Source organism: Halichoerus grypus, chromosome 4, assembly GCF_964656455.1.
Source record: "Halichoerus grypus chromosome 4, mHalGry1.hap1.1, whole genome shotgun sequence".
Lineage (NCBI taxonomy): Eukaryota > Metazoa > Chordata > Mammalia > Carnivora > Phocidae > Halichoerus > Halichoerus grypus.
In genome coordinates, this window is record NC_135715.1 from 189314883 (window position 1) to 189338818 (window position 23936).

The 23936-nt window shown below is 49.1% G+C and overlaps 1 protein-coding gene across 1 annotated transcript in view; it reads right to left on the minus strand.

Moving 5' to 3' along the window:
• Window positions 1-3827: 3827 nt before the first annotated feature.
• The window catches only part of ASB18 (ankyrin repeat and SOCS box containing 18), a 61259-nt gene continuing 41150 nt past the window's right edge, over window positions 3828-23936 (minus strand). Inside the window, exons 4-6 of the mRNA XM_078070012.1 lie at window positions 21739-22243; window positions 5893-6006; window positions 3828-5156 (exon numbers count right to left, since the gene is read on the minus strand). Of these exons, the coding sequence (XP_077926138.1) occupies window positions 4971-5156; window positions 5893-6006; window positions 21739-22243 (805 nt within the window). The 3' untranslated portion in view covers window positions 3828-4970. The remainder of the gene's footprint in view (window positions 5157-5892; window positions 6007-21738; window positions 22244-23936) is intronic.

Here is a 23936-nt window from a genome sequence, read left to right on the forward strand (position 1 = left end):
TTCTCCTTCTCCCACTCCCCCTGCTTGTGTTCCCTCTCTCGCTGTGTCTCTCTCTGTCAAATAAATAAAATCTTTAAAAAAAAAAAACAAAACAAAAAACAAAAAAAAAAAAACTAAATATGAAGTTGAAAAAAACAGTTTAGGTCTTATGGAATTGAGCTTATGTAATATACTCAAAGGGAAAAGTAATGATGTCATCGGAACAGCTTAAGAATGGAAAACATTTTTAGATCCTTTAATAAAAATATACCAGGGTACATTTTGTTCACTGGAAGAGAAGTCAGCCAGGATAATTCTAGCTTTAAAGTAGAATGTCTTGGGGCGCCTGGCTGGCTCAGTCGGAGGAGCATGCGACTCTTGATCTCAGGGCTGTGCATTGGAGCCCCATGTTGGGTGTAGAGATACTTAAAAAATAAAAAAAGTAAAGTAGAATGTCTTTTTGGATAATTTATTTCACCTAGCTTACTTCTCTCCCTCCCTCCTTCCTCTTAGTCCTGTCCTCCCCCTCCCCCTATTTCTCTTTCTTATCTATGTAGACTTTCCCAGTCCCCTTGATATGAGAATTTCCTAATACCTGTAGCGCATGCTAGACACAATCATCAAAACAAGTTTTTTTTAAAATACAGATTTTATTTATTTGTCAGAGAGAGAGAGCATAAGCAGGGGGAGCGGCAGAGGGAGAGGGAGAAGCAGACTCCCCTGCTGAGCAGGGAGCCCCATGCAGGACTCGATCCCAGGACCCGAGCCGAAGGCAGACGCTTGACCCACTGAGCCACCCAGGCGTCCCAAAACAAGTTTTTTGACAGGTATTTTATTTTTGGCCGAACAAAGCAAATTGCTAGCAGTAATTGCATTCTGAAAAACTATGAATGACTTCCATGGGATTTGATGATTGAGATAGCCCCAAACAACCCCACGAGGCATTTTTGTCCCATACAGTCATGACCATCATTCGGGAGCAAATGGATGGCCATGGATGGCCACTAGAACCCAGGGGATTTGAATGAATCTCTAGTGCCGGTGTATTTTCTGCCTTTTCTCGTGAAGCTGCGGTGTCATGTTCCCGATGAGCGTTGCTAGGTTCCTGTCGTGCCGTGGTGCAGGCTGACCAAGAGTGTGGGACTGGCTGGTGGAGTGGGGTGAGGGTGCTTCTCAAGGAAGTTTCCCGATGGTGTGTGGGACACCGTGGGGAGAGCGAGGGGTGGGGAGGTGCCTGAGCTTCCACCTGTCCTGCGACTAAATAAGCATCTCTCATTTGGTGCAGAGCCGAAGCCAGAGAGAGAGTGGCCCAGAAGGGGACCCTTCCTCTCCACAGCCCACCCCACCATGTGCCAGGTCTGTCCAGCAGTCTGGCTGACAAGTGGGTCTTCTTTGCTTGGCTGGGAGCTGCCCAAGGAGGAGGAGCCCGTGAGCCTGTCTTGATGACGGGCCCTCAGCCCCAAGACGAGCAGGCTCAGTCATGGTGGGTTAAAGCAATGAGCAAAGGACTGAATCAGTGAGTGAATGATTAAACCTGAGGATTTTTTTTTTTTAAGATTTTATTTATTTATTTGAGAGAGAGAGCACACAAGCGGGGGAGCGGCAGGCAGAGGGAGAGGGAGAAGCAGACTCCCTGCTGAGCAGGGAGCCCCATGCGGGACTCCATCCCAGGACCCCGGGATCATGACCTGAGAGCTGAAGGCAGCCGCTTAACTGACTGAGCCACCCAGGTGCCCCACCCCCCAGAAAAATTAAACCTGAGGAACTTTAGGGATTAGCTCTTCTGGGAACATCTACATGTTCTAAGAAAGTTCTTGGAGGTGAAAACAATGAAAAAGGATGAATTTCCTCCAGGCTGCTATAGGAAGCCATCCAGGCTTCCCGGTGATAATCCTGTCATCATTTAAGCTGTTATTTGGGGGGAAAACATGTTTTGGGAAACCCAATAATTGATCATCATTTATCAGAATTTTAGAAATATAAAGTCAGTATGTTTTAAGGGAGTTCTGCTTTGTTCCAGGATAAAACCTCTGTAAATGTTAGTGCATTTCAGAAATACAACCGAACTGTTTTCTACGGTGGGTGGGCTGGGGAGGGTGGCTGGAGAAGCCATCCTGTAAGGACAGCATGTTTGCTCAGCTTCTCATTTGCAAAATCCAGTGGGGACAGGGCTCCCTGGGGGCTGCTGTAGCTGTGTTTCTTACCCTGGACTCTTGTCCTTCCTGTTTGTTCTTATAAATAACATGACTTCGCTTTTCCACTTTTTATCCCTTTCTTGGGCCGTTTTCTTCTAATAATAATGCAATCATATAACAGAAGGAACCATTTATTGAGTTTCTACTCTGGGCCGGCTCTGGATCTGGGGCTTTGCGGTCTCTGTACTCAGTGGGGCAGCCCACCAGGAGCAGGGGTGTCACCCACGCTTGTGACCCACACAACCTGCCCCCCCGCCCCCCCCGTACCTCCAGAGTCAGAATCTGCAATTCAGCAAGATCATTTTAGAGTTGGAGAAGCCCTGCCTTCCCTCAGTTCTCTCATGGAATTCTGACCCAACAAGAGGGGTGCAGATACTTGCACCTTCCAGCTGAGCAAATCACATCCGATTTCCGTTAGTAACTGTTCTTGCTCCATGGGGCAGCCCCATCTCTGGGGGGTCACTGTGGGCTCCCACCTGTCCTGCAGTGTGCTGCATGCCTTTCCAGGACAAAGCCATCTCCCCAGAGTCCCACTGTGACCACATCTACTCACCTGCTCTGTGGATCCTCATGGCTTCTCCAGTGAAGTTCAGAATCCCTAGTCTGGAAGCCAAGGCCCTCCTAGTCGGCCCCCATGCTGTCCAGCCCTTTCTTCTTCTAGTTGCCGAAGCGTGGGGACCTTCCCTTCCAGGAGGACGAATCTCTCTTCCTCCATCATGTCCTGTACCTTCTGGCACACTGCCATCTCCTTGGGAGGAGGGGTGTGAGGAATCCTGAAGCCATGTGCACACAGGCCTTTTCTAGGTCAGGTGAGTTGTCTGTCTTAGGGATGTGTGTGGGGGGGGTGCGCCTGGGTGGCTCAGTCAGTTAAGCGTCCGACTCTTGGTTTCAGCTCAGGTCATGATCTCAGGGTCATGAGATCAAGCCCTGCATCGGGCTCCATGCTCAACAGGGAGTCTGCTTGGGATTCTCTCTCTCCCTCTGCCCGAACTCCACTGTCTCTCTCAAATAAAAATAAATACAATCTTTAATAAAAAGGGTGGGATGTGGGTGGGTCAGCTGCGGGTGCTGGGGGATGTGGTCCTATCACCCCCTTGGCCCACTGTGTTGAAATCAAGGCTCAGCCTGGCTACCCGCTTTGGGATGTCTGCCCGCACTGGGTAGGCCCTGTCCGGCCCCCTTTCCAGCTCTGCTGTAGGCTTCGTCATGGTGCATACACCGTCCCACCTGTGGGGCAGGTGTTCGCGAGGCTGTCCGCTCCTTTCCAGATTGCAGCAGTGGGACGCACGCCCTGCCCCACTAGGTGTGTCTCAGCAGCACCTGGCACAGGCTCAAAGAGGAAAAAATGGACTCACTGCTTATCCACAGAGGATGATCATAAAGAGCTCTCATTTTAGGGGCGCCTGGTTGGCTCAGTCAGCTAAGTGTCTGACTCTTAATTTAGACGCAGGTCATAATCTCAGGGTCATGAGATCGAGCCCCATGTTGCGCTGTGCACTGAAGGTGGGGCCTGCTTAAGGTTCTCTCTCTCCTTCTGCCCCTTCCCTGCTTGTGCTCTCTAAAAAAAATATGGCATATTAATAGAAAATTTGAGGTTTAGTAAGGCCAACAGATCAAGAGACAATTGCCATGGAAAAGATAGTTTATTACTCACCATTCCCAAGAGAAGGGGCATATCATACCACGGGGGGCCACATGGGGACGTACCAGGGTTGGTCAGGAGGTCGGGGGAGGGGATGGGGTCAGAAGCCTTTATTGTGGTTTTCATGGATGGAACAGGCCAGGCAGGATAGACAGGCTTAGGATCAGCTGGTCTGAATAATTTCAGCAGGCTCTGGGGTATAAAGGCTGTCCCTATCTCTCTGGCACCTCGCCCTGGGACAGTTAGGACTGGTGGAAGGTAGCCCAGAGTGTGACAGCCCAGTAAAGGTGGTGCTTAAGGGGGCGGTGTGTCCTCTGGACTGGTTGGTTTGCATTTGAAAAGCATGCTTGGGGGTGAGCTGTCTCTAGGAATTGGCTGACCCTGGGAGGTGCAGTCCCTCCAGGGTCAGCAAGGCCCCGGATGTCAAAGCACCAGAATACAGAATATAAAAGATAGGGTTTATACCTTGACCCTTAGAACGTCTCTCTGGTTATGTGATGCTCAGGCTGATGGCAACCTCCACCAACCCGTCCATCCTGGCATCTGTCTTCCTGGACTATTGCCCGCAGCTGAATCCGTTGGGGTTCGGTGAGGGTGTCAGATAGAAGACTCACATGGGATCACAATGTTGGGCTCGCCACCTCTCCCATGCCCTTTAGGGAGTTCTGGGCTGTAACGTGCTGAGAAGCACCAGTGGGCTCCAGAAGGGCACACTTGTACAGAAATAGGTGCCCTCTCAGTATGTTGTCACGTGTTGGGGACAGAGCCCTTCTAGGTGGCCAGGCTTCAGGAAGGGTGGGGCGCTCCTGTGAGGCAGTCTGAAGGCTGAGGGGCAACATGGATGCTGTTAACCCTTTGCAGGGAAAATATGTATACCTTTTAGTTCAACTTCTGTTGAAAAATACTTTCTGATCCAAATACTATGATATTTGCGGTGTTGATCCTCATAAGCAACCCAGAGAGGCAGAAAGGCCTTTTATTACCAGTTCCATTCCAAAGTGACAGTGAAGCTCAGTGAGGCCGCTGCGTCGGCCAGGGGACATGGGGGGTGCCATCCAGGTCTGCCCCTCTTCGCCCGCGGTGCTCTCCTCCACACACAGCCTCCACGGACGGCAGTGGTGAGAGCTAGAGCCTTAGTCCGAACGCTCTGGTTTTCAGTGCAAAACACCCTCTGGTTCCAAAAGGAGGTAATTTTGCAGGGACTTTGGCAAGGGTAACAGGGGTACGAGGTGAAAGCACTTTTTGCCAAATAATTTCCGAATGGCACAGCGGCAAAGATGCTGCAGACAGCGTGGGGTGTGGGCCAAGGCGAAGAAAGACTGGTAGAAGGCCTGGTGCATCTGGAAGGAAGGCAGATGGAACATAAACCCGAGCGCATGGACCCGACAGCCAGAAGACCCCACGTGTGCAGTGCCCTCCACCAAGAGGGTGTGTATATTTTTCGGAGGTGCAGTTCCTGTGGGGGTCTGAGGGAAGTCCGTTTTGGGTGGTAAGACAGATAACACAGGTTAATCTCCTCACATCCCTCTCTGCTCCCCCCCGCACAGTGCATTTGCTGTTGAGCCATGTGCACAGAACTCAAGTCAATGAGACATGAGGGGAAATCTTCTAGAGGCTTCTGGGAAAAAAATGCCCTCACTGTTTCTTAATCGACGGTGACTGTGGACTCTGTTGGGTACATATGTGGTGCCTGCCGCTGCGTCGGCCACATCTAAGCTCTCACGGGGAGGAGGCGGACACATAGGAGCAGAGCCTGTGGATTCAGGTGGCTCGGGCGGCGCCCACCCTTCTCTGGGGGGATGGGGTTACTCAAGCCCTGATGCTCCTCAAGCCGAGCCGGGTGGGTCAGGTTTCTGCTCCTTGCAGCCAATAGCATCCCAACTGTAATAACAGCTCTTGGCTGCATGATTCCTCCCGAGGAAAACCAGCGATGCTCAGCTACACTTCCACGCTTTCCCTTTCTCTGTCCTTCTTCAGATGCTCTACGGTTCCCTGGGGATAGTGCCTAGGCGCACACGGGGGTGAGCAGAAGGACAAGGCTCTTGTACTGAGGGCAAGGAAGGGCGGCTCCCTTACCTGAGATACTTCCTCAGGAATCACTTCCCTCCAGGACTCGGACACGCGGAGCTGAGGGTAGGCGTTGAACAGAGTCTCAATAACTGTGGGAGCCGGGGCACAGGTCTTCAGCACCTGGTTGGAAGTGGTGGGAGACCAAGCTCACGTTGACTGGGTTTTGGGTTCAGGTGGGGGAAGGGCCAGCAGATATGGCGGTGTGTTTGGGTCTCACTTCTGTCACTTCCTGGCCGTGGGACTGAGGACAGTGGGGCCATGGGAGTTAGTTCCCAAAAAGCACAAGGCAGCGCTCTGGGAGGGGGCCTGTCTTAGCACCATGATGGCTGCAGGTCCCAAGTCTGGGCTTAGGAATGGCTTGCTCATTCCTGTGCCCAGGAGCAGAGTGCCCAGAGCTCCACGGGCTCTCCTGGCCTCTGCATTGCTGCTCAGAGCAAAGGGGAAAGTTTGGTCCAAGGATGGTGTTTGTAATTTCTTATCTCAACTTTCTAATATGTCAGGACAATGAGGGAGAATTGCTTTGCTGTTGAATTTCCTCCTGGCTTGGCCTTTCTATTTTATTTTCCATCCCCACTGGCGAAGGATTCCTGTTTTCTTATTAGCAAGTTTTACAATTCAGCCTCATCAGTTTCATCATGAAGATGAGAACACTATTTGCTTTTTTTTAAAAATAAATTTCTTGTGATGGTGAATGTCAGTGAGCACAAAAGTAGACCCAATGGTATGATGACCTCCATGTACCCACCATCAACCCATGGCCAGTCCCGTGCCATCCACACCCCCGTCACCTCCCCCAGGATTATTTTAAAGCCAATGCAATGGGTCCTGTCATTTCATCTGTAAATATTTCAGTGGGACTCTTGTAGGACACTTCAGGAGAAACACAACATCATAATAAGACCTGAGAAATTAACAAGTTTCTTAGCATCTTCTAATGTATGGCCAGTGTTTAAATTCACAAATTTCTCTTAAATGCCATTATATGAAAAAAAAAATTGTTTGAATAAGAACCCAAGTAAAGGCCAACAGGGTTGAGATTGGTCAATGTATTATCAGAGCTCTCATTTTTGTGTCATGTTATTTATTTGTTGAAGAAACTGGGTTATTTGTCCAGCAGAGTTTCTCAGTGTTGGGATTTTGCTCCTGGTATTGCTGTAGGGTTTTGAAACATGATGCTCTTTGTCTACTTTTTATAAATTCATAGTTGGATTGGGAAGATTGATCAAATTCAGATTTGATTTTGGGGAGGGGCAGGGCAACTTTATAGTCTTCTGTTTTTGAGGTTTAAGATTTACCAAGTGTTGTAAAATTAGTATTTCTTCATTGAGAAAACTGAGTTAAGCAATTTTCTTAAGATCAGGCACCAAATATCTATAGCAGACAATTAACAGGCAGTCCCAACAGCTGAGCTCACTGGGGCTCTCTGAACAAAGTCAAATAGAAGACAGACCTAAATCACTCAGTATGGTTGCTCCATTCACAACTTGCTGAGTTCCCTTCAGATATGAAACCCTTTTTAAATATATTAAAACAAAACAGGAAATTAATATCTCTTTGTTTAGAGATAAGCACTATTAGCATTTTGTATATACTAATGTTTTATGCATTTAGACAAAAAATTAATATATACAGTAAAAGTGGACTAATACTTTGCCTATTATTTTGAAACCTGATTTTTGTCCACTCAAAATCGATTGTGAACAATTCAGAAATTACAAATGAGCATTTCAACATCATTTCAGGAGCCATATATTTTATGAATATATTATAATGTATTCAATGAAGTGACTATTGTAAATGGATGTTATAAACAATGAACACTCTTGAATATAATTCTATCTCTTTCTGCCTCCAACAATTCTTATTTAGATAACAAGATAAATCTGTCCCCTTCTGACACTGAATTCCTGGAAGTAGAAATGTAGGGTCAAGGATTATGTACATTTTAAAGGTTTTTAAAACATACTGTCAAATTGTAAGTTTGTAAATGATCACAACTTTTTGAAGAAATGAGTATGAGAGTGCCTCTTTCTCCTCTACCCAAATCATCTCATTAATTATTTAAATTTGATAGATACAATATGGAATATTTACATTTTTGTTGACCATTTGTCTTCCTTTATAAATTGCTAAATTATGTCTTTTGCTCAGTTTTTCTATAGTATGTTCATTTTCTTTAGTAATTTGTAAATACACTTTATTAAGGTTATTTTTTAGTCAGTCATATTTTTTTAGATTTTATTTATTTATTTGACGCTTAACAACTGAGCCACCCAGGCTCCCCACAGATAGTCATTTTTACAAATAACAGTATTTTCTCCTCTCAGTATAAATATTTCACATTTATTTTTCTTGTCTTATTACATTGACCAGAGCTTTAAAGTTCAATGTTAAAGATTTGTTTATTTACGAGAGAGAGAGACAGAGAGATATATCAAGCACATGTGTGTGCAGGGAGAGGGGCAGTGGGAGAGAATCTTTAAACAGACTCCCCACTGAGCTCAGAGCGCGGCCAGGGGCTCCATCTCACAACCCTGAGATCATGACCTGAGCCAAAACCAAGAGCCGGATGCTTAGCCAAATGAGCCACCCAGGCGCTCCTAAAGTTCAATGTTAAATAACAATACTGATAGCAGACATCATCATCTTATTCCTAATTTTTTAAAAAGATTTTATTTATTTATTTGACAGAAAGAGACACAGCGAGAGAGGGAACACAAGCAGGGGGAGTGGGAGAGGGAGAAGCAGGCTTCCCGCGGAGCAGGGAGCCCAATGCGGGGCTCGATCCCAGGACCCTGGGATCATGACCTGAGCTGAAGGCAGATGCTTAACAACTGAGCCACCCAGGTGCCCCAATTTGCTAAGATTTCTGTATTTAAGAACTAAATATGGTTTGTCATTTCACTTTTTTAACCTACTTTTGTCAGGTTTTAATGTGACTTTATGCCAACTTAGTCAATTTAGAAAATTTCTATCTTTTTAACACCCTGGAAGATTTTAAAAGTACATACTTATTGGAATTAAGAAGGCACAACAGATCTTGCATTTAACACTGTCTAAGCCTGGCCTTAAGCTGCAGGTAATATCAAGTTATTATCACTTTCTCTTCCATGGTTATTGGTATACTTTGTTTTGATTTTTTCTTTTTTGAAAAATATTTTATTTTTAAGTAATCTCTACACTCAACATGGGGCTTGAACTCACAACCCCAAGATCAAGAGTTGCATGCTGTACTGACTGAGCCAGCCAGGTGCCCCTTGATTTCTTCTTGAATCAATTTTGTTAATGTATATTTCCTGAAAAACAATCATTTTATTTTATTTATTTTTTAAAAAATTAATTCCAGTATAGTTAACATACAGTGTTATATTAGTTTCAGGTATACAGTATGGTGATTCAACAATTCTATACTCAGTGCTCATCATGATGAGTGCACCCTTAGTCCCCTTCACCTACTTCACCCATCCCCCCCCCCCATGGCCCCTCTGGTAACCACCAGTTTGTTCTCTATAGTTAAGAGTCTGGGTTTTTTTTTTTTTTTTGGTTTGGTTTGGTTTTGTTTTTTGTCTCTTTTCTTCTTTGTTCATTTGTCCTAGTTCTTAAATCCACATATGAGTTAGATCATATGGTATTTGTCTTTCTCTAACTGACTTATTTCACTTAGCATTATACTCTAGCTACACCCATGTTGTTGCAAATGGCAACAATCTTCATTTTAAAGAAATTTAGCATTGCATATGTATCCATCAGGGTTCCAATAGGAAATAGATGACACGTTGATATAGGATCCTTCTGGAAGGAATTTATTTTTTATTGATTTTTATTTTATTATTTTATTTTATTTTATTGATACAAGGGCTATTCAGCCAGGTGTGAGTACGGGGGAAGTCAAGGGACAGTGCACTAATGTGGAGCTGGTTTCACAGCTATTTCCACCTCTGGGCCTAAAGAGTGGAGAGTAAAGTGAGCTGTTTAGCAAGAGTAGTGATCTTGGGCTGGGGACATATAGCCAGCTTGAGGCAGAGAGAGGTCCAAGCGGAGACATCCTCTGACCTCACCCTCCTCTGGCTGTCTGCTGGGAGACTATACTGGTGAAACCCAGGCAGGCAGAGGGCCCAGAGCCTTGTCAATGTGTCCATGCAGGTGGAGAGCAAATCTGGATGGGAGATACCCCACTATATCTAGAAATAAGCACCCTTCTTCATTTGAACCAGTGTTCTTCCTTGTTTAATCTTGCTGGAATTTCACTAATTTGTTTTTTCAAGGAATCCCCTATTGGCTTTTGGCTGTTCTCTTTTAACATATTCTAACCCATTGATTATTGTGTTCATTGTTATTAATTCCTTTGTCTCTTTCTGACTCCTTGGATTGACTGCTCAGTTAATTTAGTAACCTTTTCAGGGCGCCTGGGTGGCTCATTCGTTAAGCGTCTGCCTACGGTTCAGGTCATGATCCCAGGGTCCTGGGATTGAGCCCCGCATTGGGCTCCCTGCTCAGCGGGAAGCCTGCTTCTCCCTCTCCCACTCCCCCTGCTTGTGTTCCCTCTCTCTCTGTGTCTCTGTCAAATAAATAAATAAAATCTCTTAAAAAAAATTTAGTAACCTTTTCTCCCCTTGAGTCATAATACAAGCAACTTCAAAAATGGTGTGGATTTTCCTTTGAACATAGGTATGGTCATAGCCCTAAGTTTTGAGGCACAGTGTTCTATCTTTCCTAAATATTCTGCGATTAATACCTATTGACGCAGTAATTATTTGGGTGTTTGCCATGCAATTTTCAAAAGATTGTTTTGTAAAAATTAGCTGTTTGCTATTAATTTTCTGGTGTATTGTATTACGGCTTTAAACGATGCCTGCTTTTGGAGTACCAAAAGTTGTATTCTGTTTGCAGGTTCAAAATTCAACATGCACTTGTCTCATTTACCATTTGAAGCTTCTACTTTGCCCACTTGATCTGTGAAAGACTGAGATATGAATGAAAAATCACCCAGAATTATTATTTTTTCTTAGTTTCTCCATTTTAACATAATGTTTCTTTGGCAGATAGGTTCCTAATGGTTACGTCTTCACCGTAGACTGTATTTTTTATCTCTGTCAGTGAATCTTCTCTTCCCTTCAGTCTGTGTATCTCCCAGGAATTCTTCTATGTTGCATATTAATATTGATCCATCATTTTATTTTTCATTTGTTTTTGCTACAATTACCTCTGCCTGCTCTTTAATTTTAACCTTTTTAAAATTTGTTTTGTTTTAAAGTGTTTGAGAGTCTCTGTATTGGTAATAGGGCAGTTTAAGAAATTTATAAGAAACTTATATTTATTGTTATAAATAGTCTATTTGGGTTTACTTTTGTTTAACTTTATTCTTTTTTAAAAAAATGTTTAAAAGATTTTATTTATTTATTTGAGAGAGAGAGAGCAAGAGAGAGAGCACAAGCTTGGGGAGAGGCAGAGGGAGAGGGAGAAGCAGACTGCCCACTGAGCAGGGAGCCCGACACGGGGCTCGATCTCAGGACCCCGGGATCATGACCTGAGCCGAAGGCAGACGTTCAACCGACTGAGCCACCCAGGCGCCCCTGTTGTCTGATTTATGTTACACAGATTTGTATCTTCCTTGTGTTTATTTTTATATTTTGGAAGTATGTATCCTATTTAAAATTCTACTAGTGCTTACCTTCAAAATAAAAAATGATGGCCTATATTTTCTAAACATCAAAACTGTATCTTTTGTGTTCTAGATGTGCCATTATCTCTACTCTCCCGTTCCTCTCATAATCAATTCTTCTCCTTCCTTAATAACATCTGGAGTTTTAGTCCTGGATTATGATTATTACAAGATCGTATTTTATGTTATGTATCTCCTCCAGAAATAATTTTTGGTATTAGCGTTTAGTTTTACAACCTGCCTTTCAATTACTGAAGCTGTTTCTATTTCTATCCCAAGCTCCTACTAGAAGCTGGGGATTGTGTTACGTCAGCGTGATACAGTGACAAGATCTGCCTTCACAGAATTTTACAGTCCCAAATAATAAAAGAATAAAAAAACAATAGAAAACAGGTGCCACAGTACTGTGGTGGGGGAATCACAAGGTACTAGAAATGGTACCTAAGTCAGACCTGGATTTGCAGTGGGTGGTGAGTTGGTTGGTCAGGGAAGATTTCTGGAGGAGGTGACATTGGAGCTAAGACCTGGCTAAGGAGGAGGAGTTACAAAAGTAAGGAGAGTTCTGAAGATAAGAGTGTTCCAGGTGAACCAACCTGGGAGGTGAGGAGGAGCTGAAAATGTTGGCCGGGTACGGAGCCTGACGTGGGAAGTGTGAGCCAGAGACTGGGGACGAAGGCAGGGCATGGGCAGGAGGAGCGCCAACCACTGTGATGAGGCTGGACATGACCTTGAGGACACAAGGGAGCCCTGGGGGATTGCAAGTCAGGGAGTGACAGGATCAGATTTTAATTTCAAAAGCATCACCATGGCTACAACGTTGAGAACAGTTTCCAGGGGCCATACTGGAGGCACAGAGTGCAGCTCAGGGGACATCTCCACAGGCTAGGAGAGATGGTGGCAGTCAGGATGGAAGGAGGAGGAAGATCCTGAAAGACAGTTAGGAGGTGGAGTTGAGGGAATCTGCAGACTTGAGTTTCCCATCCCTGAGATGGTCTTTCACCTCATCTTTTTGGCTGTTGGAGCATGTCCACCCCACGGGCCTTCAGCCCAGGGCACCCCAGACAAGTTGCCCTTGCTAAGAGCACCCATGGGCTGCTACATCCGGTGGTGAGTGCTCTGCCTTGCCTTGTGCTGCACTGGCCACATCTGACATGGTTAGTCAGGTCCTCCTCTACGATACGTTCTTCACTTGGTTTCCAGGAACCCGTGCTCTCATTCCACCTCCCTCACTGGCCCCTCCTGTTTCCTTGGCGGTCTTCTCATCACTCCTTCTTCTTGATGTTGGCACACCCCTGCATTCAGCCCTTGTTCCTCTTCGTTTTCTGTGTATTCTCACTTCCTGGTGATCCCATCCAGTCTCCTGGCTTTAAATACCATGTGTATGTAAAGAAGGTGTGGGACATACGCATGATGGAACGTTGCTCAGCCATAAAAAAGACTGAAGTCTTGCCATTGGCGACAACGTGGATGGAGCTAGAGAGTATAATGCTAAGTGAAATAAGTCAGTCAGAGCAAGACACATATCATATGATCTCACTTATATGTGGAATTTAAGAAATAAAACAAATGAGCAAAGAAGAAAAGAGACAAACAAAAAAACCCCCAGACTCTTAACTATAGAGAACAAACTGGTTGTTACCAGAGGGGACGTGAGGGGGGGATGGGTGAAGTAGGTGAAGGGGATGAAGAGTGCAGTCATCGTGCTGAGCACTGAGGAATGTACAGAATTGTGGAATCACTGTATCGTACACCTGAGACTAATATAACACTGGGTGTTGATTCTACTTGACTAAAAATAAATAAATACCACCCACATGCCCCTGGCACTCAAAAGTGTATCTCCAGGTCAGTCGAATCCTTCCCTCAAGCTCTGGACTGTAACAGCCTACTGCTTCCTTGGTATCAAAACAACCCCCCGAGTTCTGTTACTTACTCTACCCACAACCTTCCCACCTCAGCTGATGGCAAACCCATCTAACCAGCCTCTCAGGCTGAATGCCTTGGAGTCATCTTTGACCCCTCCCTTTCTCTCACATCGCACATCCAATTTGCCAAGATATCCTGGTGGTTCCACTTCCAAAATACATCCAAAATCAGAGCGCCTCCCTCATGCTTGCCACCAGCGCCCCTCACGTGGATTCTGGCAACAGCCCCCTAACTTGTCCCTCCACTTCTGCACTCCTCCTCCTGACATATTTCCTCAGCACAGAGGCCAGAGCGTCCCCATCAAATGTTAGTGGGTCGTGCCACTCTGCTCAAGTCCCTCCCATGGGCAAAGTCATGACAGTGCCCTATAAGACCCCATACCATCTGAGCCTCTCCTCCACCTCTGGTCTCATCTCCTACTATCACCAGCTCTCTCCACCATCAGCCACATTGGTCCCCTCATTCTGCACACAGGTCAGGCCCACTCTAGTCTCAGGTTGCATACTGGCTGCTGGTTGGCTGGTCCCTTCCCCCCTAGATATGTCCTCACCTCTCTCAAGTCTTGACTCAAAGTCACCCACCCTAGCTACTGCACTGACAACTGCAACTGCTCACCCTTCCCCCCACTTTCTCTCTCTCTAGCCCTTATCATTTTATTGGTCCATTTTTTATGCTCATGGTTTAAAGACTGTCTTCCCCTTAGACTGTAAGCCCCACGAAGGCAGGAATACTTTTTTCCCCCTTGAACTGTTCACTCATATATCCAAAGCACCTAGTATGTTGCTGACACATGGCTGGTACTCAATAAATATCTGTTGACTAAATAATCAAATAAATAGAAGTATTTTTTTGATGCATTAGGAAGGCATATCTTATGAGCCCCTGATATCTAAAAGTGTTTTACTTTTGCCATCAAAATGAAAACCAACCTGGATGAGTCTAAAATTCTAGCATCCAAACTTTTTCTTTAAAAATCTGAAGATGGTATTTCCTTATCTCATGATACTCTGGCAGCAGAGAAATCAGAGTCCAGCCTGAGTTTTATTCCTTTATGAATAACTGTTTTCTGCTCAGATACGTGCAAGATTTTTCTGTGCTTTTTTAGAACACTTTTGCTAGAATGTATATAGGAATGTGTCTCCCAGGACGCCTTGCTGGCTCTCCCGGTAGAGTGCGAGACTCTTCATCTCAGGGTTGTAAGTTCAAGCCCCATGTTGGGCATAGAAATTACTTAAAAATAAAATCCTAAAAAAAAAAAAGAAATAAAAAAAAAAGGAATGTGTCTCCCATCACTGATTTGCAGAGAATATCCATTCAACTTCTAGGAGTTAAGACTTCTGGTGCAGCTAAGTTTTCTTCTATTATGTCTTTAATTACTATTTCTGATCCATTTGCTCTAGGCTCTTCTTCAGTAACATCACTTTTCTGTAGGTTGGCTCTCTACCCTCTGCTTTTCATGACCACCACCTTTTCTTCTATTTATTCATTTTTTTTTTCTTTTGCACTTAGGAAGAGCTTTTAATATTAGTCCTCCTTGTAGTGAACACACTGTGGTTGACTTTCCAACACTCCAAAGGATTAGTATAATTCAGTCAGTGTAACTCCATTCTCCTTGTCATCTCTGGTTTGGGAAAGTGCATGTTTAAGTCAGCCTGGGCCAGTGAAACACAGGAGGGCCTCCTCAGGGCTTCCAGAGAAAAGCAATTGGATTTGAAGCTGGCTGGCCCAGTTGTTGCTGGAGGCCATCTTATGACCAAGAGATGAGCCATTCTGGGGATAAAGCTGACTCACTGAGGTTGGAAAAATCTGGTTCCTTGATGGCATCATGGGGACACAGAAACAACCAATCCTAAAGCCTGCCTTGCTTCTCCATTTCTTGTTATATGAGATACAGTGGAGGCTGGAACTAAGTCAGGAGCTGCCCAGCGGGGCTGTGACCATGAGGAGGAGCCGTCGGGGTGCCAGGGCCTTGGACATGCAGGTGCTGCTGGCAAAGCTACCAAGGCAGAGAAAGTGGAGAAACACCCTGGCTTCTTTTTCCTTCCACACCTAGTTTTCCATGGTGTCACCTTCTGCTGAAGCCGGCCAGAAGCCAGCTGGTATGGGACTTTGAGCTCAGCTTGAAAGGTCTAGCTGCGCTGCCCCCATCCCCTCAACATGCAGAGTAGACTGCGGGGACACCAGCGAGGGGATCTGAAGGCACACGTGCCAACAGCACAGCTCCCTCACTTACATCACTGGCTCTGTTCCCTTTATGAATCAGTTCTGCTTTTTGCTTCCTTTCATGTGCTCTCCACCCTCCCACTGTATAACCTTGCGTCCTCCATCTTCCTTTTCACGCCATTCTACTGCCTTGTCCCCATAACCGGCTCTGTTTTAGGGACTTAGAGGCTATGTCTTGCACTCTGTAGATGAGGCACCCATGGCACACAGTTTCCCAGACTTTCTTCTGGATCTTCTGATGGGAGGTATGGATCTCCTTTCTAGTCTCTGGATGCTGTCCCCGTTATTCATTTTTCTGGCCCCCTTTCCCTGTCACGGATCCATTTATTTATCTCCCTATTCATCTGTGATTAAGGCAAGATCAGACATGAGGTCTGTTAAAATGCAGGAGAAGTCCGTGGTGCCGTTCTCATTCCACTTGGGAGCCTGTGGAGGGGCCGCGTGGAGGAAGGCTCACGAGGACGATGCCCAGCCCCATTCCGCTTCCACATTCACCTGGTAACTGTGCCCCACCGGGAGGTCTCTTCTCCTACCCTCTTCCCAGCAGAGTTAGCAGGTTGCTATGCAACCTGAGTTCCTTGGTTTCCACCTCTGCACTTTGCTGCATCTCCTAGAATGCACTGCATCTCCAAAGGCATCCCCTACGGCCTGGTCGACTTTAAAAACATTTTTGTAATGTCTGCCTGATTGCCTGAAAACTTAGGGCAGCATGGCAGAGGAGCGGGGGCTCCCTGACTCAGACATGAGGTCATCGTGTTGGTGCTGCGGATTTGCTCTTTCTCCCCACTCCCTTCCTATCTCCCTTCCCTCTTCTTGCCTGTCTTTGCAGATGTGACAGTAGGAAGACAGGAACAGCTGCCCTTCAAAAGCTGGTACTCACATTACCACTGTAAGAATGATCACCACTGGGTCCCTCCCTACCCGAAATTTGTTTGTTTTTTTGTTTTTTGTCCCAATCCAGACGTAAGCGGGCTTTGGAGCAGGAGAGAGACGGAATGGCAGAGCGAGAGCCAGGCAGGCAAGCATCTTCCCACCCGAGCCTCGCCCAACCTTATCCTTTCACCACCGCACAGTGTGCCCCCGACGTGTGGATATTTCTGGCTTCCACGAGCCGCCACTAACATGCCATTTTCTGGAGCACAGCAGTCTCTGATTTCAGTTGTCCCCCTTGTGCGCTGGGAGGAAACCAGGCCATGAAGAGGAGCGGTTCACATTGGACCCCTCCAGATCTAGTCTCCTAAGCCATTCCTGCTTCTTCAGACCTTCCCCCGGCTACCCTCACCCGGCCAGTGACCCTGCCGTTGGCCCCCTCTCCTCTTTCTGCAAAAATGTTAAATGGTCCCCAAGGACTGCATGAGACAGGGAGGCCTCTCCCTCACTGTCCCCCCAGGAAGAGCTGCCCTCCCTTGGCAGATGCGCCCCCTCCTCCCTGGGCCCCTCCTCCCTGGGTCACAGACTGTGACCAAGTCTTATTGCCTGTCTCTGGGAATTCATTTCCTGTCTCTCCTCTGTTCCACCGCTCTGGGGCTCCGCGGCCCTCCCCAATCCCCCGGCACTGTGCCCCCTCATGTTTGCCAGGCAGCTGGCTGCTTTCATCATTTTTATGCCAACACAGTTTAAAAATCTCGGCTGCCTCCTTGCTGTCTGCAGAGATGCAGACCCTGACATCCTGGTGTCATTAGGGTCCACGCACACTCTCCTCAGCTAATGAGGCGGCAGAAAGAAAATTAAGGGGAAAAAATCACACAGGCACATTGCTCTATATGTAGATGGAGAAATAAAACAAGAGCAAGAAAAACAGAGGTGCGCCATTTATGAGGGCTCGCCTCCCTCCTCCCCCCTGGGGAGGGGTGCACACGCAGCTCGGGCGGAGACAGGAAATGGTGCCTGGTTTTTGACTACTGCAACCCCGGGATTCTCCCACTAAAAAGCTTGTGAAATTGGGGGTACCGTGAAGTCACTTTACCTACTTCTGTATGTAGGTAAAACGGAATCGCAAAAACTTGAGGTCCATCCTTCCAGCATGGTCAGTGCCCAGAAGGTGAGGAAAGACTAGAGCTCTGCAGATGTTTCTAGAACCTGTCATTCTCACCGCCAACCTTCATTTCCCCTTGTGGAAGCTATCTGCATGCCTCACCTAGATCGCCACAATGGTCTGTGCTTTTCCACCAGTCCCCTGCCCTGGCATGTTCTTTACACTTCAGCAGAAAAATCATCCCCGGTACTCATTTGATTATGTCACTTCTCCTGCTGCAAATGATGTAATACATTCCCATTGTTCTTAAGACAAAGCCTAAAACCCTTACCCCTGAAGGCCCTTCCTCTGGCCCCCTCTCACCAATTCCTCCCAGCTACTGGGGCATCTTCCAACTGCGCCCATTACAGTGCTCCTTCTGCCCCAGGACACTTGCCCGTGCTGTTCCTTCTGCCCACAAGGGTTCTTCCTTTCTTCACAGGGCTGAGTCTTCAGCCTTCAGGTCTGGGCTCACTCCACCTGTGCTTGGAGGAGCCTCTCACCCCGCCCTCTGCCCCAGCCAGCTCAGGCCCCCTGTTTGGCATTTTCCAGCTGCAGAGGGCCTTGTTTGAGCAGCTCTCTGACCATGGCAACTTCACACTGAGTGTGTGGTGGTCTGAGTCAAGGCTGGCCTCCACTCAGGTGGCAGGCAGCTCCACCAGGGCAGGACATATGCATGCTGCGGTCCAACACGAACTCCTACCCCGAGCACAGGAGTTCTGAGAAACGTCTGCCGAACGCGTAAGTAAGTGCGGGTGGGACACACAGCCCGTGGGTGTGGTTCGGGGCGAAGGCTCACCGCTGCTGCTGTCCCTGCACTTCACCCGCTCCTGGACCGGGTCCGAACCATTCAGACGGCCCAGGCCAGGGGCACAAGGAGCAAGAGACGTGAGCAAAACCCTTTATTCCAGACCAAGCATCCGACCCCCAATCAACTAGTGACAGTTGCAAAACAAATTCAGGTCCCCAGGTGTGTGTTTCCCTGCCCTCCTGCCCGCTCTCCTGCAGGCCGGGCCCCCGCGTATGCTGACAACTTCCAGGATTCAAACCCGGCTGCAGCCTGCCACTGCGCCTGCACCTGCCCTCGCGCCCCGACGTCTGACTCCGGTGTTAACTAGCGGGCAGCCGGGCAGAAAGGCCTGGCACTGTCAACATGCTCGCTTCCCAAGCCGTGACACCACTTTGATTTTCGGGGCAGAGCACTGCGCATGGCTCCGATGGATGCTTCGAGTCCGCCTGCCGCGGTGACGGTGCCTTTGTCTGGGCATGGGGGAGCTGTGATTTATGTCATAAGCTCGCTGTGAAACCTTTGCCTCAGTAATTCTGAGCTCCGTGGGTGTCTCTTTACATCTATTTAAAGCACGGCTGCTGCCCACGGACGGCGTGCTCTGTGACATTCCCCGGTGCCTCTGGGTACGCCCCGCCATGGCGCGGAGTCTTGCCTGCAGAGCATCTTTGTGGCTCGTCTGCGCTGGCTGCGCACTCCACGAGTCTGCTGAGCAGAGTCGGACCTGTCCCTTTGATGTCCTGCGTGGTGATTAGACCCGTTCCCTGGTGGACCACGTGCAGGGGCCTGGGGGGAGGGGCATGCTGCTGCCTGATTTCCAGAGTTTTCCCTGTTTGTCCTGGGGCACGGCTAGAACAAACACAGGCGCGTGTATCTTTGTTTACAGCATTCCCAGCGGGGTGGCAGATGCGTCCCCCTTTGCAACCTGCTCCAGACCGGAGCGCCAGGGGCTGGTGGCTGTGGACCCCGGCGGCACTCCTCCGTGGGGTGCCCCCTAGAGGTGTGGGGGACCTCGGCGTAAAGAAGTCAGATCCCCATTTGCAGAGATTTAACCTGCAGGCCACTGGGCCCTAGAGTTGCTGGAATCCCCTTCATTCATTCAGCAACACTGACTGAGGAATTGCAGGCGCAGGCACTGGGGGTGGGGGGTGGGTGACAAGGTGGCAACGCTTTTTTGTGAACGCTTCCTAGTATTAAGATTTCTCAAGGAAGCTCCAATCCCTTCCCAAATGGTGTGAAATTACTGAGAGATTCATTGTCACTTTTAGGAGCCAGGCGCTTCTCATGGCCTCTTGGTCCCTGCTGTATAACAAACGGCCTCCGAATTCAAACCTACCTGCAGCTTGCACCCCCAGTGACCATGCTCTAGTCTCGTGTGGCTGATGAAGTATGGGGGCATCCCAGGAGAGGGCCCTTGGAGGCCCAGACGGGAGACACTGTGCCTTCTCCTGCATCTCGAGGTGAAGGTAGGGTAATTCTTATAGCTCTGAAGACAGTTCAGGTGCTAGAGGTCCTGTCCCCAGGGATGATGTCCGTGGGGCTGCACCTAGGACTTGGAAACCTACAAAGATCACTCAGATCGAATGACTCCAAGGCTAACAGCAGATTATGACTAGTCACTACTGAAATATATTGACTTTTTTTTCTTTTCAAGGATTTGCCCCAAATATTTTTCACTTTTGGCCCATTGCGCAAAGCCATTTGTTTTGTGTGTTTCTTGTTCCTTCTGTACGCAGTTTCATGCCAGGAGGGGTGAAGTGGGTAATGCAAACATGGTGTGACCTGGAGGGGCAGCAGGGGTGTCCTGTTTCCACTGTATCAGCTGATGAACTAAGACTGCTAATATTGGGACACATTGCAATGTAAATGATGACTATAAAAGGTAATTTATATTATATTATATATAATATAAATGCTGGTGTTCCCTTTCCAGAATCTGCCATATTGAAATCCTGCAGTAGTAGAGTGTAATGGAGAACAATTCAAAGATACTGTGAGAGGTAGGGGAAGAACCTTGTCACAGGGTTTGTGAGGTAAGGACACACCCAGGGAGTTATGTGGTTGGATTTTCCCCCTTTCACCCATGTTTTAATAGACACAAGCATTACTCGGCACGCATCTACAAGGCAAAGTTGGCATTTGAGAGAGATGTGTGGATTTCACTATTTCAGACCACTTAGAGTGCTGTCCTTTTAAAGTAGAAGATTTTAGCTATTTGTTCAAAACTTACCCGGCCAAAGTATGTCTCCTGCATATGATCAGTGAGTCTGGGTATGATTTTTAAGTCGAGCACACTCAATTTATAACTAATGGAATGATTTCCCTTCAATGGAGTCTTTTTAGGAGGACGAGCCCTTATTCCAACCAATATTTGGGGGACTTTTCTTTTGGAAATATTTTCCATCTTCTAAGTACTTTCTCTGATGGGCAATCTTTACTCTTTATCTTTGTCATTTCAGGGTAGATCTGACACGTGGAAAAAGTGGCAGGCTGCTCAGAGTCAAGTCTGCAAAGTGGGGCTGAAGTCCCAACACAGCCCTGACCCTGAGCTGGGCATTTCACCTGGCTGAAACCCAGGTAGGAGAACCTCATGTGCCTGGGTCATGTGCCTGGTGTATTTCGCAGGAGTGTGGTTTGTACTGAATGACAGAGATCTGCACACGTGTCAAGTGCTTTCATTAATGTCATTAGTAAGGTAGGTGGTCAGATTGGGTATTTCGTTTCAGATCAAACACTGGACTGACTTTCATTGTTTACCAATTAGATAAGCTGCCAAAATATTTTGAGCCATGATGGCGTCATCCAACTAAGTGCCCGGGGTCCCCAGTGTAACTAATTTTCTTTAAAAAATTATTATTATTATTATTATTATTTTATGTTATGTTAATCACCATACATTACATCATTAGTTTTTGATGTAAAAAATTATTATTATTTAAGTCGGCTCCACACCCAACGTGGGGCTTGAACTCACTACCCTGGGATTAAGAGTCGCACGCTCCACCAGCCAGGCGCCCAGACAACTGCCTTTTCTAGCGACTCTGGCGAGGAGGCTTCGGGGCCCTGCCCTTGCAAGTGTGGTCCAGCAGCCTCGGCCTCACCTGGGAGCCCCCACCTCCTGCACCTGGGAATCGGGAGCGGCATTTTGCCTGGTCCCCAGGGGGGGCTGCGGGGCCCCTTAAAGTTTAGGAAGCGCATGGAGCCTCGGCTGCGGGCCCGTCCCCGCGGCCCTCTACTCACCTTGGGGAAGGCGTCGGGCCACACGGTGGGGGAGCCGTGGTTGAGCAGCGCCTGCACCGTGCGCTGCGGCGCGGCGTCGGGCGCGCAGGCGGCCGTCTGCAGGGCGCGGGCCAGCGGCGAGGCCCCGCCGTAGTCGAGCGCGCCCGCGTCGGCGCCGTGCCGCAGCAGGAGGCGCGCCAGCTCCGGGCACGCGCGGCCGCAGGCCTTGTGCAGCGGGCTGCGCTCGTCCTCGTCGCGCGCGTCCGCCGCCGCCCCGCGCCGCAGCAGGAGCGCGCACAGGCGCAGGCAGCGCGCGTGCTCGTCGGGCCGGCGCGCCGCGCCGCACGCTGTGCTCAGGGGCGTCTCGCCGCGGCCGTTCCTCGCGTCCACGCGCGCGCCGCAGCCCAGGTAGAGGCGCGCGTGCTCGTCCAGGCCGCGCTGCGCCGCCACGTGCAGCGGCGTGTCCCGGCCCGCGCCGCCCGCGCCGTGCACCGAAGCGCCGTGCTCCAGCAGCGCCTGCGCGCACCTGCGGGGAGGCCAAGGCGGTCACCGGGGGGCGGGGCGCGACCTCCGGACAGCCCCACCCGCCGCCCGCGCCCGCCGCTCCCCTCCACCCCTCGGGGCGACTTGGCTCCCTGGAAAGCAGGGGCGGCTCTCAGTTCAGCTTTTCCGTGCCCAGCCTGGGGGAGTTCGGACTGAGCGGGGGAGAAAATGAGACTGTGGCCCGCCCTGGGGGCTACGAATGGTGGAAGTAGCTGGGACCGTGTCCTAAGAATCCCCGAGCCGAGTAGGGCCTTAGGAGGACTTTGTAACGGCTTGGTGCTACTTTGCAAGGTCATGTGCAAATGGCAGTGCTCGAAGCACTAACTGCCTGGGCTCTTTGTCGTAGCTGGCAGTCACAGAGGGCCTGCGAGTCCTGGTTCTGAAGAGGGGCCCTTGGACCGGCGGGCTCTTTCTAATCCCGTAGGTGTCTCTGCTGTAAACTGTTTGGCTTTGCTGATGGTGTGAGGCAAGGCTTGCCTTGCTCCCGCAGAGGGACTCTAGCTCTTAAGGCGCTGACGCGGATTGGCACTGGGGTGTCCTCAGACGGGACTGGAAGAAGGGGGTGGAGCACACAACCGTGCCTAATTGTGGGGCTACCTTTGTTTCAGTCGGACTTCCCTTGGAGACTGTGAATCTTCGCTGGGCCCATCTGGGTACAGACCCCAGTGGTCTCCTGGGGGGGGGGGGCTCCCAGACTCCCATGGGACCCTGTGGTCTCCCCCAGAGGTGGGAGTCTTCTGCTGCCTCCAGGTCCACCAGCTGGATCCCACAGCCCAGTGCCTCTCTCAGGAGAGCGGCTTCCGCAGAGCCTCCCGACACCTGGGAGAACACCCACACACCTACCCAAGCGCACATGGCAGGCTGCTGACCAGGCCAGGCTCACGCTGGGCCTTGGGCCTCGGACCCCAGTGGGAAACTCTAGGCTGAAAGCAGGAGGCCAGCCGCACAGATCCTCCGCCATGGGGCCAGCCCTTGCCCTCCGTGAGCACTACCAAAACACCAGCCCCCTTCAGAGCCGCGCTCCCGGGTCACCGTCTGGACAAGCCATGAGTGTGCTTGCCTTACCTGTGGAGCCCCGGGCCCCTCTAGCTCGTCCACACCTGTTGGTCCCCTTCTCATCTCCGCCCTGTTGGGACTTGAGTCGTAGGCCCCTCATCTCTCAGCCCTCCCTGGCATCCTTCCTTCCCGGGTGGCACTGTGGTCACTCTTAGCATCGCGGCCCCTGGAACTGAGGGGACGTGGCCGTCGCCCACGCCAGATGGCCACGTCTTCCATGGGGAGCCCAGTGGTCATCTACCTGCTCTTCCCCACTTGGCTGCTGAGTGCCCTTGGAGGAAACGGGGGTCTTGGACACTGGCCTCCAGCCTCCCTGGGCCCCGGAGAACTCGCGTTTGCCCGGCAGTCCACTGTTGAAGGCCAGTTCCTCCCTCCTTGCCCTTTGATAGCGACTCCAAATGTGGGTCATTAGCCTCCGCTCCCTCTGTATTTCTCCTGTCCACTCCGTCCGCCCTCTCGTCCTGCTTCCTTCAGAGCTGGGGCTCTCTCAGGAGCGGCCACCGGTCCTGCCTTCTGCCCACGAGTCCACCCTGACACCCACTAGGATCTGTTTCTGCAGCGAGCATTCTGTCCTTGCCCCATATGTCTGGGGAAGTGGGTCCCGTCTCCATCAGCTGCCC